This window comes from Atractosteus spatula, chromosome 18, assembly GCF_055471065.1.
Source record: "Atractosteus spatula isolate fAtrSpa1 chromosome 18, fAtrSpa1.hap1, whole genome shotgun sequence".
Taxonomy (NCBI): domain Eukaryota; kingdom Metazoa; phylum Chordata; class Actinopteri; order Semionotiformes; family Lepisosteidae; genus Atractosteus; species Atractosteus spatula.
Genome location: NC_142723.1, coordinates 4,440,779 through 4,454,579, shown reverse-complemented (window position 1 = coordinate 4,454,579; position 13,801 = coordinate 4,440,779). Strand labels below are relative to the sequence as shown.

Here is a 13,801-nt window from a genome sequence, read left to right as displayed (position 1 = left end):
TGCTTTTACCTAAAAACAGCAGCCATTCTCATCACTAGGTACAGGACAACAGCTCTGTAGGCTGCCCCAAATTCTTCTCATTACTCTCTGGATTGTTAAAACTCCAGCAGATTTGTAATGTTTGCCAGGGCTTTATAGCTGAAGGAATGCACAGGGCTGAAACTGTGGAGACTGTGTACAGGGTGAAACCATTTTAAATATCAAGACTACACGCAACAGGGTCCTTCATCTGAGCAACGACCACAGCACAGCTCAGCTTTCAGCAGTGTTCAATGTAAAACCAGGAGTGACATGTACTGAAGTCAGTGATTTAAGAGACACAACCATGCAGAAGCTGTGGATGCATTGCTACTAAATGACTCAGGATTCAACAAATTTCACAGCTGGTGAAGTCCTTTATATACACTTCCTCAGTGTTGCGGTGTATTGCAAATACCATAACAGCTGAACAAAAATGGGTTCATTTATTTTATTCTTTCAATCAAAAGCTTAAGGATTAATGAAAAGGTTTTACTTCCTTACATCAAGACAATTTTAAGTTTTTAGACTTACATCAGAAAACCAAATTTTCTTTAAAAGATATAGGATTCATTCATAGCCAAAAATAAACCAGGAGTTTAACAGCATTATTCAAACCACACAACACTGAGGCGCTGAAGGATCAGATGGAAGATTGAATCTGAGTGGCTAAGAAGGAAGTTCATCACCCTCTATATAAAGTGCTGAAGCAAACCTGTAACAAATAGCTAGCCCTTAAGACCTGACTGCAAAACCTGACTTCTTACATGAGATTTTAACTAGCAGTGATGAGTCTTACATCATTTCAGAGACACTATACAATTAAAGGAAATTCTAACTTGTCAGTTGTAAAACAAAAAGTAAAAACCTAATTCTCTTAACCATGCAAAAACCCCCTTAACAGAATAGTAACACTAAGTTGTATGAAGTAGTTTCTACAAAAACTTGCTCCCTCACTGAATTAAGTCAAAGTGAACAGTAAACTGGTGTGCTGAACAAAAACTAATGCCATAAAAACAAATCAAGACTTAGTTAAATATTCATTCAGAATAATGAAATAAATTCCTAGTTTATAGGTAGCTTGACTTCTGCTGAAAACAGGAATAACTCCATTAGAATACAGGTGAAAATCTGTTTTAAAAATAAGAAGATACAGAGTGAATACTTAAAATGATATAAGGTTTACTTTGCATAATTAAAAAACCTTCTATTTTTAATAACTTAAATTCATACATTTATGTAAGTTGAAGAAAACATTTACATTGCAACAATTCGTTGTGATTTTCAATGTTAACTAACATCTTAATTTTCCCCCAAGCCCACAGTAAAAACATGGAAATCCCATTAAGAAAGGCAACACTCATGAAGCCATCCAACTATGGCTTGCTGCCTCAGCCACTGTGAGAACGCAGCTCTGTAGTCACGCCACATACAGCTTTGTCTGCTGCAAAGAAGCAAGTCTTTGCTGGAATTAACGTTATGCAGTATGTCACTGATCCAAGTTAGTGCTCCACTGAAGTCCTTCAATACAGGAGTATGCATTAATTGCCAATTAATAATCATGCCTAAAGAATGTACAGGGAGGTGCTGAAGACAAAATGCAAACCCTTACATATAGGCTACTCAGTTGCAGAAACCAGGGAACTTTATAAACGGTTTATGGCAAAGACGTAGTTATAAAACATCCCTTGTGACCTTCCTCCCAGTCAGTTACTCCTAATAATTCTACCTTCTGTTTCACGAGATTTAAAATGCTCAAACAAAATGTTAATTAGCAAAACTTCAAAAAGCCTTTTCCTCCAAGATATTGTGGTTAAGATCTTCTAATTGGAAAAAGGGATAAAATTCTAAAGCTGCAATATTTACAATCACTTTCCCAGATATATTCAGGATGAGAAACTATTAATTGGAGTAATATGTTCAATATCCCTTCACAACTCTCAAAGTTAAATCTGCAGATACTATGCAAGATCAATGATAGGACATTTTAGACCAAGTTTAAAGGATATCTGAAGCCACCCAAAGTTAAAAGCTTGGTTTCTTTAATGCAAGAATCATTATACATTAATAACTATTGAATGGTTTGCACTTTTTACAATATGTACCACATGTATCATACCAGCACCTAAATGTTAAGTATATACATTATATATTCTTAACAGACTACAGACAAAAAGTTAAGTATTCTAAGAGATTACTTATGAGGGAAAACATCTGGTAAGTTACTTTGGAGCACTAAAAACACAAGTGAATCCAATAAAGATTATTGTACTGCAATGTACTATGTATCAACTGCATGACCATCATAGCACCTCTTTACAATTCCACACAATCACCAGAGCTAGCAGCTGCTTCGGACAGAACAGGAACCAAAAATGTCCAAGTCTTAGTCTGCAAACTGGCACATTAGGGAACCAGCTGCAATGAAGTATTGTGCTGCTAGGAAAAAGAAAACAAAATGGAAGGTTGCAGATCTGACAAAATGCCATGCTGAAAAGGACATTCAGTCATAAACTGGCAATACTGTTGAAGCAAATACTCAACACAGCAGAAAATAAAGAACAAGCTTATAACCAAAGTAACATCAGATATCATACCCTTTCATTCAAGTGGATACAAGTAAGGTCACTTCAGCCTTAAAACTTGGAAACGTTCACCTATGCTGATCTTGCTAAGACCTAACAAACAGATGTCCTTTGACTGGAGAAAACCATTATTACAGATATCTACCGCAGCAGGACAGCTTATGGCAATCATTATTGAATTCACTCATCTTTGAAAAAAATGAAAAAGTTTTGATGGCCCTCTTGTTTCCTTTCAAGAAAAAAAAAAGTGTTGAGGATTAAGTGGCTTTTTATTAAGCAGCACGGTGCATTTAATGAGAGCTCTGCTCAGATCATTCGATTGCGTTTATGGGTTGGGGAGTCTGTGATGACATCGCCACACTGGGCTGAGGTCCGCTTCCTAGTGCCACCATTGTCTAAGTGGAGTGCCATTTCTTCCGATATGAAAGTGTTCAAGTCCACATCGTGAAGTCCATTTCTCCTACGGCTCGGGTTGGAGCCACCACTGACGTGAGTTGGGGACCCAGGAGTACTTGAACGGACACTTATGCTTGCCATCGCTCCACTGAGACCTGAAAGACAAACAGAGGACCGTTGTATCGTTTTCTCTGGTAAAAGACGAAGAATTCTTCTACACGAAAGAGGTGTCAGTTTAGGAATTCAAGAGTACGTGACCACTGAAAATTGGTCTGCAAAACCAGTGTATGACTGTTCCATCTGGATCCCATTTGTCTGTGCAGTAGCTTTACAGATTCTGTACTAAAGGTTTCTGACAAACCTCAACAGATTTTGTTCTATTTGCAGGTTAGTCAAAGAGGTTCTGTAATGGCCACCCCATAATACATGCTGAAGTTTTCTAGGGAAATCCGCACTTGCCTAATTTGGTACTTAAAATCTCATACTGTAAAGAGTAATCCCTGTTACAAGGTTTACCACATCACAACATCACTCTTTACTCCCATCTGTAGCACGTTTTATCACAGGAACGAAGCCTCTCCTTAATGAATTACATCTTACATCTCCAAGCACAATAACACTGTATACCAATCTACATATTGTAACACCAATGTCTCTTTCATCACTTAAACCCAGTTCACTAAGTGCAATTTAAAGCAGGTGCTGTGTAACCTTCAGCCTGCCCTTCAACCAACTCCAACTCACTGCTCTCCCGATTTCTCCCACACTTGCCAGAGGTCACAACCCCAGCCTAAACCCCTGTGGAGGAAACTGCACGCCCAGACAAGCACAGGAAACAGCTGAGCTCGAGTGGCTTCGAGGCATTTCCACTAGTTTCACAACAGCCCTCACAAAGGCACTCCTCTCCACAGCTGACCCAGCAGCACTCATCCGCCAGGCTCCCCAACCCAGACATCAATGAGCCCACTGTGACGTCTAACAACTCCAGAAAGTGCAACACATTAAAGCTGCAAGTTCACTTCCCATATCTTTTTCACTAATGCAAATACAAACCAATTTCATGGAAAAACCAATTCTGTAAAAGGGCCTTCTAGCAACTTCTAACAATGCTAAACTTGACTCTTCAAATCTGTTTTACTGCTGTAGTTTAGAATAGTATTTCGTTTCCTCTCCCACATTCAACAGGTGACCACCAGACATGAATCTCCTCCACTTGAACTTTTCTACAGCTGGGCTTGTTTTACAATTCTAAACAAAGTTGAGGGCTACTGCAGCAAAGACCAAATCAAAGGTCTGCAGAAGTTTAAAAAAATCCGTTTTCTCATGCCCTGCTCCCTGCTCGTCTCTTACTGGGTAAACCCTGCAGCCTCACCAGGCTTCACAGGTTTCCTTGACATTAATTATGCACAGTGAACAACGCAACTGGACTGACGCCTGCAGTTCTACCTCTGCAGCAATCAAAACAATGTACTTTAAATATCAATATCTGGCTTAACTTTCCCTCTTTTCAACTCCCATTTCATTGCAATACTTTTGTCTGTGCTTCCTAAGCAAATAATCTATTTAGATCTTCACAGGTCACTGAACAAATGATAATCCTACAGGCTACTGGTGCCTCAAGGAAGGTCAGTGATTGTTGTTAACTCCCCACATATTGTGCCCATATTTTTGTGTCAGTTAAGGTTACATTAGTAACATTTTGGGGTACTAGTTTTCCAGCTCCACATCTGTAAAGCCATGTAAGCCCAATTTGCACTGGAGAAACCCCCCCAGTCTATCCAGGCAACGCATCCCCTAATATTAAACCTCTGTAAACCTCCAACCTTTTATATTAAAAATAGTTATCAGAAGCTTGCAAGTGACCATTTTTTCCCCTCCTTCACATATTTACTTGCAGAACCTGAAAAGGAGGCAGATTTACCGTGCAGAGCTATGGCTTCTCGGAAGGGCTGCAAATCAGTCTCTGCAGATGAGCTAGTTTCTGTTGAAGGTGCCCGATTTGGGGACACTACAGTCAGTCTTGGTGGAGCTCTAGAAGTCCTTGGTGGTGGAGCTTTCCCACACAGGAAACTTATCAAGTCCTCCCTGCGTATCGTTCTCCTTCGCTTTTTAACCCAGGCCAATACATCCTTATTGCGGCGCTGATAGCCAATCTGAATTCCTAGGTCATAGCTTCTTTGATGTGCTTCCATGCTTTCTGGAAAGAAGAACAAAAAAAATGAAGTTGGAGATTTTTTTTATTTCTTCGCCAAATAACCAAAAACTTGATCACCATACCAGCCACATCAGAATTAACACTAACACCCATTGTTCTCACACAAATGTCTCAGATACTGTATGGGCGGGGGAGGCTGCTATGAGATGTACACCATGAATATTTGACTAACTTCTCCCAAGCCAAGACTACAGCAATAAAAATAGATGAGGACTAAAAAAAAGTCAGATGTCCAACATGACACCTGATGATTGTGTAACTGCACATTTTTTGTGGACATAATAAAAGTATTATGAGTATTCCAAGAAAAATACACAGAAATGAACTTTTATTGAATGCAAAACTGGCTCACAGACTAGCTGGACTATATGATGCAGCAGCACTGTAGACAAGGTTCCGAGTAAGAAATGCATGAATCATGCAGGCCTCGCATAAGGGATCAGACTCCTCCATTTTAACAAGCAATACAGCCCAACAGTGTCTGCTTAAATCTTTAAAAATGGTGGATTTCAGAATTGGTTTAGTGTAACTAAAATTACTGTACAAACCATAACAGGGGAATGTAACCAGGCAGAATGGGGGGTGGCTTTTGAGAAATGTTCACCTTTTTTAGCCATACCTACATGTTGAGGGATATTAGAAGGCTTTAACCACAAAATTTATTTTAAAAAGTGCACACTGATAAAATTGGAAAAATACGAATATTGGCACTTAAATTCCTTCCCCCCCCACCCAAGAATTCATGTCACTCAAGAAGAATCCCTCAATGCAACTTAAGGTGCTGCCTTTGCCCTACAATAATGTTTCAAGATTTAAAAAAACAATTACAAAACGAGTCTTAAGGAGAGAACAGTCTCTCTAGCTACGCTTAAGCCAGTCCTTGCAAATGCACCGGAGAGTCAGAGACTTGTGGGATTTCGGTTTACACCATCAATTTGGTTGTTTTTTTTTTTAAAGTTAACAAACTCGATTATCTTTTTATTTCTGGTTCCATAAACTAGACAAATGGAGAAACGCGTGTGAAATAGCACCAGCCGCCCCGTCGGCGGAAGAGGCCGAAATTTACCTTTGTATAAATTGGTGACAGCTGTCGCAGCGTTTTGAAAAGGTACCCAAAGCGACAGTCCCTGTTGCTGACACACTCGGTCTGTAAGGAGGGGGGGGGAAGAGATCGGGAAAAAAGGAGTTAAAAACGTAAAGTGCAACCAAATCAAACGATTGCCAGAACGATCAAACAGCCATGTTAGGATTTCGCCATTTTGAGCAACGTTTTTCGCAAATCAACTTGTTTACCGTGTCCCTCTCTCGCACCTCGATCTTTATTTTTGGAATGAAAGCCATCGTGCTAAAGGCTTTGTTTGGACAACTTGAATAAACTTTGTCGTCTATAAAACACTTTTTGGCAATCGGAATGTTTCGCCAGTCGTCCCCTGTCTGCGCCATTTTGTTTTGATCGACTTGACACAGATGCACTGTGACCGTTAGCGTTTATTCCACTGTTGGGACTTTTTTTTTAATAAAAAATGGTACAGTCACACGACTGTTCCTCGAAAACACTGGGTAAATATATTTTAAAACGATTTTCAGATGCCTCTTCCCTTCGCCATTTTGTTTCGCGTCCGTAGTTTCGGTGAACAGTATTTTGGTCCCGAGAAACAAAATTCTGAAACGGCAGCCCGTTAAGGATTCAACATCTTCCTAGAGAGCCTGTTTCCAATTGCCTAAAGGGCAACGAAGAATCAATTCTATACAACTAAAGGTCCGAGTTATTTTTACTCAGACAACTCCTCCCAGGGCTTCGCCATTTTGTTCCTCTTTGGTCTCTGCATACAAACACTGGGCAGCCCTTCAGCTAACCCGACTCCCAGTTATGCATCTGCCGCTGGCAGACGCAAAATACGAAGAGATTTACAACAAAAAAAAACGTGCAGGAACACGGATCGGCGAGCTGGTGTTTCGTGCTTGTGCCCCGACAGCACAGACTCAAGATTTTTTTTTAACGTTTTCCTTCGCCATTTTGTTGAGCTCAGTTATTAAGGGCTGTAGCTCTGCCCGAAATCCTTCCCCAATCACATCCCCAATTCTTTCCTATTCTCTCCCCCACCCCCCTCCTCCTCCCTCCAAAAAATTAACCAAGACCAAAAATGGTCTTCATGCCGTGAAGCGCATTGTTTTTCTGGTTTCGTTTTTTTTTTTGGTTGTTTTGTTTGCCGGCCATCTCACCCGCCTGATCTGGGTTTTTAACAGGTAACGGGAATAAATAAAAGAGGCACCAAGTTCCCTCAAGCGGTATCTACGCCGGCGTGTACCCGGACCTTTGTAGAGCTGAGCGACCGCCGTGGCGGAGTTCTGGAAGAGATGCCACAGCTTCTGCTGGCTCTGGTCGGCCTCCTCTTCGCTGGGCTCCTCCTGTTCGGCCTCGGCCAAGCACTGCCGCTCCCATTTCGAGAACCAGTGCTCGGGGCCGTGCTCCTGGATCTCCGACTCCCCCTCCTCCTTCTTATCCTCCATTACCGCACTTCAATCTGTCTTTTATCAAAAGACGAATGGTTTTTATGGCGGTTTTTTTTTTCCTAAAAGGGGAATTCTGGGCCTGAGCGGAAGAAAAGAGATCTCCTTTTACGGACTCATTAAGGTCTGCTGTTTCAACACCGGCACACACAACTTTCTCCCGATGACTCCAAACAAACTGAGTCAATTACGCCACCGAGCCGAAACTATAATGAAAACATAGTACCTTGCTGGCACTCGGGTCCCGCCTCACTTTTTCGATGTAGTATGTGATTGGCTGAAATACACTCCTTGGCGTGGTTTTTGAATTCGATCTCGTAGATTGATTGGGTAAGACAAACATCAGTCAAATAACGTCACAAAAGAACCCTGTGTAGCTGGGCAGAGAAACTTGAGGGAGGCAGCTCACTGCGCAGACTCCCTGATACCACAGACCTGACAGCTGCGGGAAGGTGACGTCACCGTCTGTGACCCCCCCCCCCCCCCCCCACCACAGAACTAAGAAAACAAACATGTCACGTGTAGACAGGTAGCAAAATCACTTCCTAGGTGCTCTTTTCCAAAATGGTAAGAACGTATTCGTACTCTACACGATCTAGGCAGTAGTCTATTGGTTTTTTTTGTCTTTCAGGCGAAAGACTATGTTGGGGGGTTTTCCGAGGAACTGTGTCTTTCCTAAAACCTTGGATATAGCTGATTTGTCAAAGATGTGTTTTTAAAAAATAATTATCTCGGTTTACTGATGCTCGCTTCCTTCTGCAGTGATAAATGCATTTACTGTTCTGAGAAGGTGCTGCAATAGCCGCAGGAAGATACCACTAGAGGGAGCAGTGCTTCAGTGGAATGCCCATGGGCGGTGCTTAGGCGGGTAACAGAGCCTGAAACTTCAATAAAATCCTCTCTAAAGAAAAAGACATGCGGCCATGTATGCAATATCTTCTGTATAGATCATCTACATCAGCAGTCTTCCTCTGGATGAAGGTCCAGACCCAGGACCTGTTCCAACGTGCTGCTTCTCTTCCCCAGGCAGTGCCCCTGAGGGCATGAGGTCTCCTTCCCATCACTCCCAGCTTCCGAGCATGTGTTCCTCTCCTTCGGTCCACGGCTGAGCTGTCCCTCGGGTCACTGAAGCACAGAGGCCAGCCCAGACTTCAATAGCCAGCCCACACCCTCCACTGGTCTGGCCAGAGGCGGTCAAGCCCTGAGGACGAAGGGTCATGCAGTCTGACAGCTTGAGAACAGCATTGTGGGTGACTCAGCCGTTTCAGTGCTTCAGAGCGGGAGTGTGTGTTTGTATACAGGCTGCAGCTTTTACCCGCAGGCAGGGCTCTCCATTGAAGGCCAGAATATTGTGGGTTCGGATGGCAGCTGGATCACTGCTATTGTATCCTAAGAACAAGGCCCTCACTGCGATTACTTCAGGAAAATAAGCAAGGTAAATGGATGAAAACCAGGGACGCTTTAGATAAGGAAATCCCTCACATTAATAATATTAAATAATCCCACAGATAGCTTTTGTATGCTTCACATCAAGTGTGTGTTTACTTATCTGTGGTCTGTGTCACAAAGAGAAAGAGGCCAGTGTTCTGTATATACATAGTGTTGTTTTATAGTCATAGTTTTCCCGAAAAGCTCCATTTGATGAAGTATAAGCATCCTAGAATGGCTTGCCAATAAAAACCAAATTGCTTTTTACATGAAAATAATTAGTGTACAAACAGAGAAACATTTGACTTCAGAAAAAAATTAATGGGTCCATTTATACTTTCCCATTGTCCCACAGCCTTGAGTGCTGTGGTTGCTAAATCTGGCTTGCTGCTCACTAGTTCTCTTCTAGTTAATAAAAAGTGTCATATTCTGTTATGCTGCTCTGAAAACTCCATTCTTCAGGAGCCTGCTGAGTGCTACCAGCTTCACTCTGTCCGTCAGGACTGGCCGCAACTTGTCCAGTACAGATTGTAATAGATGATACTCATGGTGTGGAAAGAGAATACCGTGTGAGGTTAGAACTGATGTGTTTTAGCAGGGGGCTTTCTAAACACACAGCATGCTGACTCACTACTTTCTTTGGCCCAAGTGCACAAACCGTAGTGTTTCACTGATTGGATTTGAACCCTACGAACATCCTAGTTACAAGTCCAGTACCTTGACGACTGTTCAAACACGGCTGTCTCATTAAGATCCACATGGGCAAAACAAGAGTCAAGATGCAGCCTTTAAACCTATAGAATGCGTAGCATGTCAGAGCAGCCATCACTACATGTATAAACGTGTAAGCATTTAACATTTTCTAGGAATTAATTTACAGTGTATGTACAGTACTTACAGTATGAATGCATGTGTACACATACACTTACAGTACATATATAAATATTGACGTATTTTGCGTATACAGCCATCTGTTTACATGTCAGTGTCCTTGACCTTCATGGGTTTTCACTTGGTAGTGCCAGTTATACTGGCCCAAGACTCAAATAGCTAGACCCCCCCCCCAGGACAGTGGTTCCTAGGCCATGGTGCCGAGGACCCCCAGACCCACTGGTTTTCATTCCAGCCCAGCTCTGTACTTAATTAAATCCTTAATTGAACTAACAAGAAGTTGCCTGACTGCAACCCTGTGGACGTTGTTATTTTCCGCGAAAACCTCCAGACAGAAAGGACAGTCGAAATGACATAGTTTCACCTCAATTAAATGTAAAACTAAACCAAAATCAGCACGAGTCAATACTTGACATGACAAATGACAATATGCTGTTTTTTGAATGCCTTTTCATTTATGATCTACTTGAGGAGCATTAGCTGCATCTTGTTTAGAATTTATCCATCTGATTTTGTAAATAAGAACTTCCACATGATGTTTATTTAATTAATCAAATGTACTCTTTCTTATCAAGAATTTGCTCTCCTCCAGTTATTATTCCAATTGGCTTTTTATAACGTTTCCTTTAGCTAACAAACCAATGCACATCGAAAACTCCAAGCTGCGTACGGATAAGGATTCACTGAGTTAATCGGTTAAAACAGTTTAATTCTTACTTAATCATGGGTAACAGTGATGTAAAAAGTATTTTTGTAACATCGTATCACCTTTTAATGCTACATTTGAGGCTCTACCTTGGCATCGTCAGAAGACAGTGCATTATGTGTATTTTCAGTACTAAGGTGAAAGCACTGAAAAGACTTTGGCGCCAGCAATGATCACCATCCCACTGCAGCTCGTAACCCTACTACTAAAAGAGGGGCCTCTTGCTACATCATAGCCAGCCTTGCAGTGACACCCAGCCCAGCTGCAGCTGCCCTGCCTGTTCAGGCTGCTGTCCTCTTCTCCGCAGGACAGTAAGTCAGAATTCAAAGAGACACATCTATCCAGTGTTTAATTTCCCTGCTGATCTGCAGCAGCAGGCTTTGCGCTCTGAAAGGATTTTGTACCGTTCAGCACTAATACTGGCTGAAGATCCGACGTGAATGGCTTGTCCTGGTCACAGCAGCCCGGGTCTTGTGATCCTCTCTCCTGGCTTGGCAGATCGCGTCAATTGCATGCCTGTGCAATCTCCCAGCCTGCATTTCTCCAGTCTCCGAGCAGGAACGCGCTGCCTTGTTGGTGACTCAGTGTGGCAGTATGGACAGATGTATAGATATATTGCCTTTAACTGGGGACAGAAATCAATCGATAATGCAATATGTGATGTAATAAATGAATCTGCACTAACAACACCGCTTACAATACTGCAAAGGCACAGATAAAGGTTTATTCCATACCGGAAAGAAAAGAGAGACATTGTGTCGGCTGTGGATCCTGAAGAAGGTTCCACATCCAAAATATCGGGGGTGGTGTGCAGTGTTCCCTCTAATTTGTAATGGCCCGTGTGCACAAAAATTTCAAGTTGTGCACATTTTTTCCCCAGTGCCAAAAACTTGTGCACACTAAATGGAGTTTATGTAAAAATGTAAACCTGAAATTATTTTTTGTTAATATAGTCCTTCTAATACAAGCATAGAGATCCAAAAGACCAGGACAGCGACTCAACGAGCCCAGTCATAGAGACTGAGTGCTGAGCGAGGATGAGCAGGGAGGTATGAGGTGACGAGAGCATAGATATCGATGATCAAGTAGCAGTAATAATGCACACAGCCAAGCTGGGCCTCTCGCAGCCAGTCTCATGTGGTCAATTTAGCATTTTTCAATTGGCGGCTGTGTTTGTTTTATTATTAGCATATTTTGGGGGAATTCAATTTTTTGTGTGCAGTTCAATTTCCTAGGTACGCTGATTTCATAACCTGTGTGCCCAGCTTAGAGGGGACTTTGGCGGAGCAGTGGCTCTGTGGCTAAAGCTTCTCTCCCTGTCTGTGTGTCCCATGGAGAGCAAGCTGGGGTATGCAAAAAGACGAATTCCTAATGCAAGAAATTGTATATGGCTAATAAAGTGATCTTATCTCTTATTGTGTCTCTTTTCAGCATGGAATAAACCAATATCTGTTCTTTTTGCAGCCTACGCACGCTGACATAGCTACCAACTTCAGCTTGCAATACTGTCAGCCTAGAAGCCCCTTGTCTGTTTGTTGCCCTGTGTTTCAGGCATTTTGATTCTGATACTCAATATGTCTGAAATAAACTAATTTTCATTAAACAGCTCAAGTGTAAAAGCTGCCAACATCCCTTCCTCAGCTTGTATTGTGCGCGGGTAAGCATGCCAGCTGTAATTGCATCACAGTGACATGTAATTGATTAACCCAATTAACAAACGGAACCAAAGGAGGTATCTTGCACATGCTAGATGCCTACAGGTGGTTCTTTTTCAGTCTTCCAGTCAAACCTGGGCAAGGTGTGTGTGTTGCTGTGCAATCTCTTCAGTCATTCTGGCTGCTGATTGCCAACAACATCTACCTGTGAGGCATAGTGCTTAGAAACAAGAGAGGACAAGCTGTTGATGGTAATCTTTAATGGCCATTTCAAAAGTACACTAGAACTGCATTGTTAGAACGTTGCCTCAGATAGGTACGGTTTACACTGGCATTAAAAGCTCTGACCAGGTCTGTCTACCACGACTAAGGCAGGCACCAGCTAAGAAATGACTTAAAGAGGTACCAACTGTGTCTGTGTACAATTTTCATTTTCATCACAATCTGAGGCTCTGTATGCAAATAACATCTGGAGGAATTCCATCTGGTCACCGTACAAGCAGCGACAGGAACAGCCCCCTGAAACTTGTGCCAGTGCCCCCAGGAGCATGGGCAACCATTCTGCCCATCCAGCTAATTGACCTGACAGTTTAATCCAGCTCTTTTCTTGAAAGAAGCCAGGCTTTAACAACATGGCTGGGTAACACGTTCCACACTCCCACCACCCTTGGCATAAAGAAGTGCCTCCTGTTCTCAGTTTGAAAGAACTTCGGATGCTTCAGGTTTGCCCGATCTTTAACTACCTACAAAAAACGTCCTCAAAAGTCACCTGTCCACGCAGCGCCTGGAAACCTACAGCTCTTCCTTCACTTTATTGCCATGTGCTGACAATCTACACTATTTAACCCTACTATCCTGAACCAAAGGAGAATTTCTCCTTCAGCGTTACAGTTCGTTATTCTCACGGTCGCCTGCCCGCAGAAGGGATTGTCGTCATTTTTGAAATACGACCCTATGTTTCCATTCATTAAAATATCTGGATGTCATACTACACCACCAAGGTTGCAGCAATTAATTTCTGGCTTTGAAGGCTGATTTGTCTCATCAAAACACTTGCGCATCAACAAGTACACGAGTTCTCCTTCCGGAGGTCGGGCCCGAGGAACCTCTGTGGCTTTTCACACACACTAACTGCGGAACCTCCCAGGATACCTGAGACACCTTTGGGGAACCTTAATTGCTGATCACTTTACAAGGTACTACTCATCTTTTAAAGCCCCTGAGCTGAAATGTGCCAATGATGGAACTGTCTTGCCAGCGAAATGCACATCCCCAAATTATTATAAAAACAATAAGTTAAGAAATGAATAACTAATCAAAAGCTAGATCCTGAGTTTTAGTTTTTTTAGGCTCTGACTTCAATTCTTTTTTAGTTTGCGGACTATTATTTAAAACA

The 13,801-nt window shown here is 42.2% G+C and overlaps 1 protein-coding gene across 2 annotated transcripts; it reads right to left on the bottom strand.

Moving 5' to 3' along the window:
* Positions 1–455: 455 nt before the first annotated feature.
* hapstr1a (HUWE1 associated protein modifying stress responses a) lies at positions 456–8,000 on the bottom strand. 2 transcript variants are annotated; one of them, XM_088936479.1, is made up of 4 exons: positions 7,530–8,000; positions 6,281–6,361; positions 4,921–5,196; positions 456–3,154 (listed from the first exon to the last, which is right to left on the bottom strand). In XM_088936479.1, the coding sequence occupies exons 1-4, from the start codon at positions 7,723–7,725 to the stop codon at positions 2,910–2,912; spliced, it is 798 nt and encodes a 265-aa protein (XP_088792605.1). In that variant the 5' UTR covers positions 7,726–8,000; the 3' UTR covers positions 456–2,909. The 2 variants fall into 2 exon arrangements, with proteins under 2 accessions (XP_088792605.1, XP_088792606.1); XM_088936480.1 differs by lacking the exon at positions 6,281–6,361 and having other exon boundaries at positions 7,530–7,905.
* Between the last annotated feature and the right edge of the window lie 5,801 nt (positions 8,001–13,801).

Bases quoted from the DNA above. Each gene is read 5' to 3' on its own strand.
- hapstr1a (XM_088936479.1), bottom strand. From the start codon at position 7,725: ATGGAGGATAAGAAGGAGGAGGGGGAGTCGGAGATCCAGGAGCACGGC. The intron at 6,362-7,529 runs GTCCGGGTACAC...CCCTCCTTACAG, and splicing joins GGTCGCTCAGCTCTACAAAG to ACCGAGTGTGTCAGCAACAG. The intron at 3,155-4,920 runs GTAAATCTGCCT...TTTGTCTTTCAG, and splicing joins AGAAGCCATAGCTCTGCACG to GTCTCAGTGGAGCGATGGCA.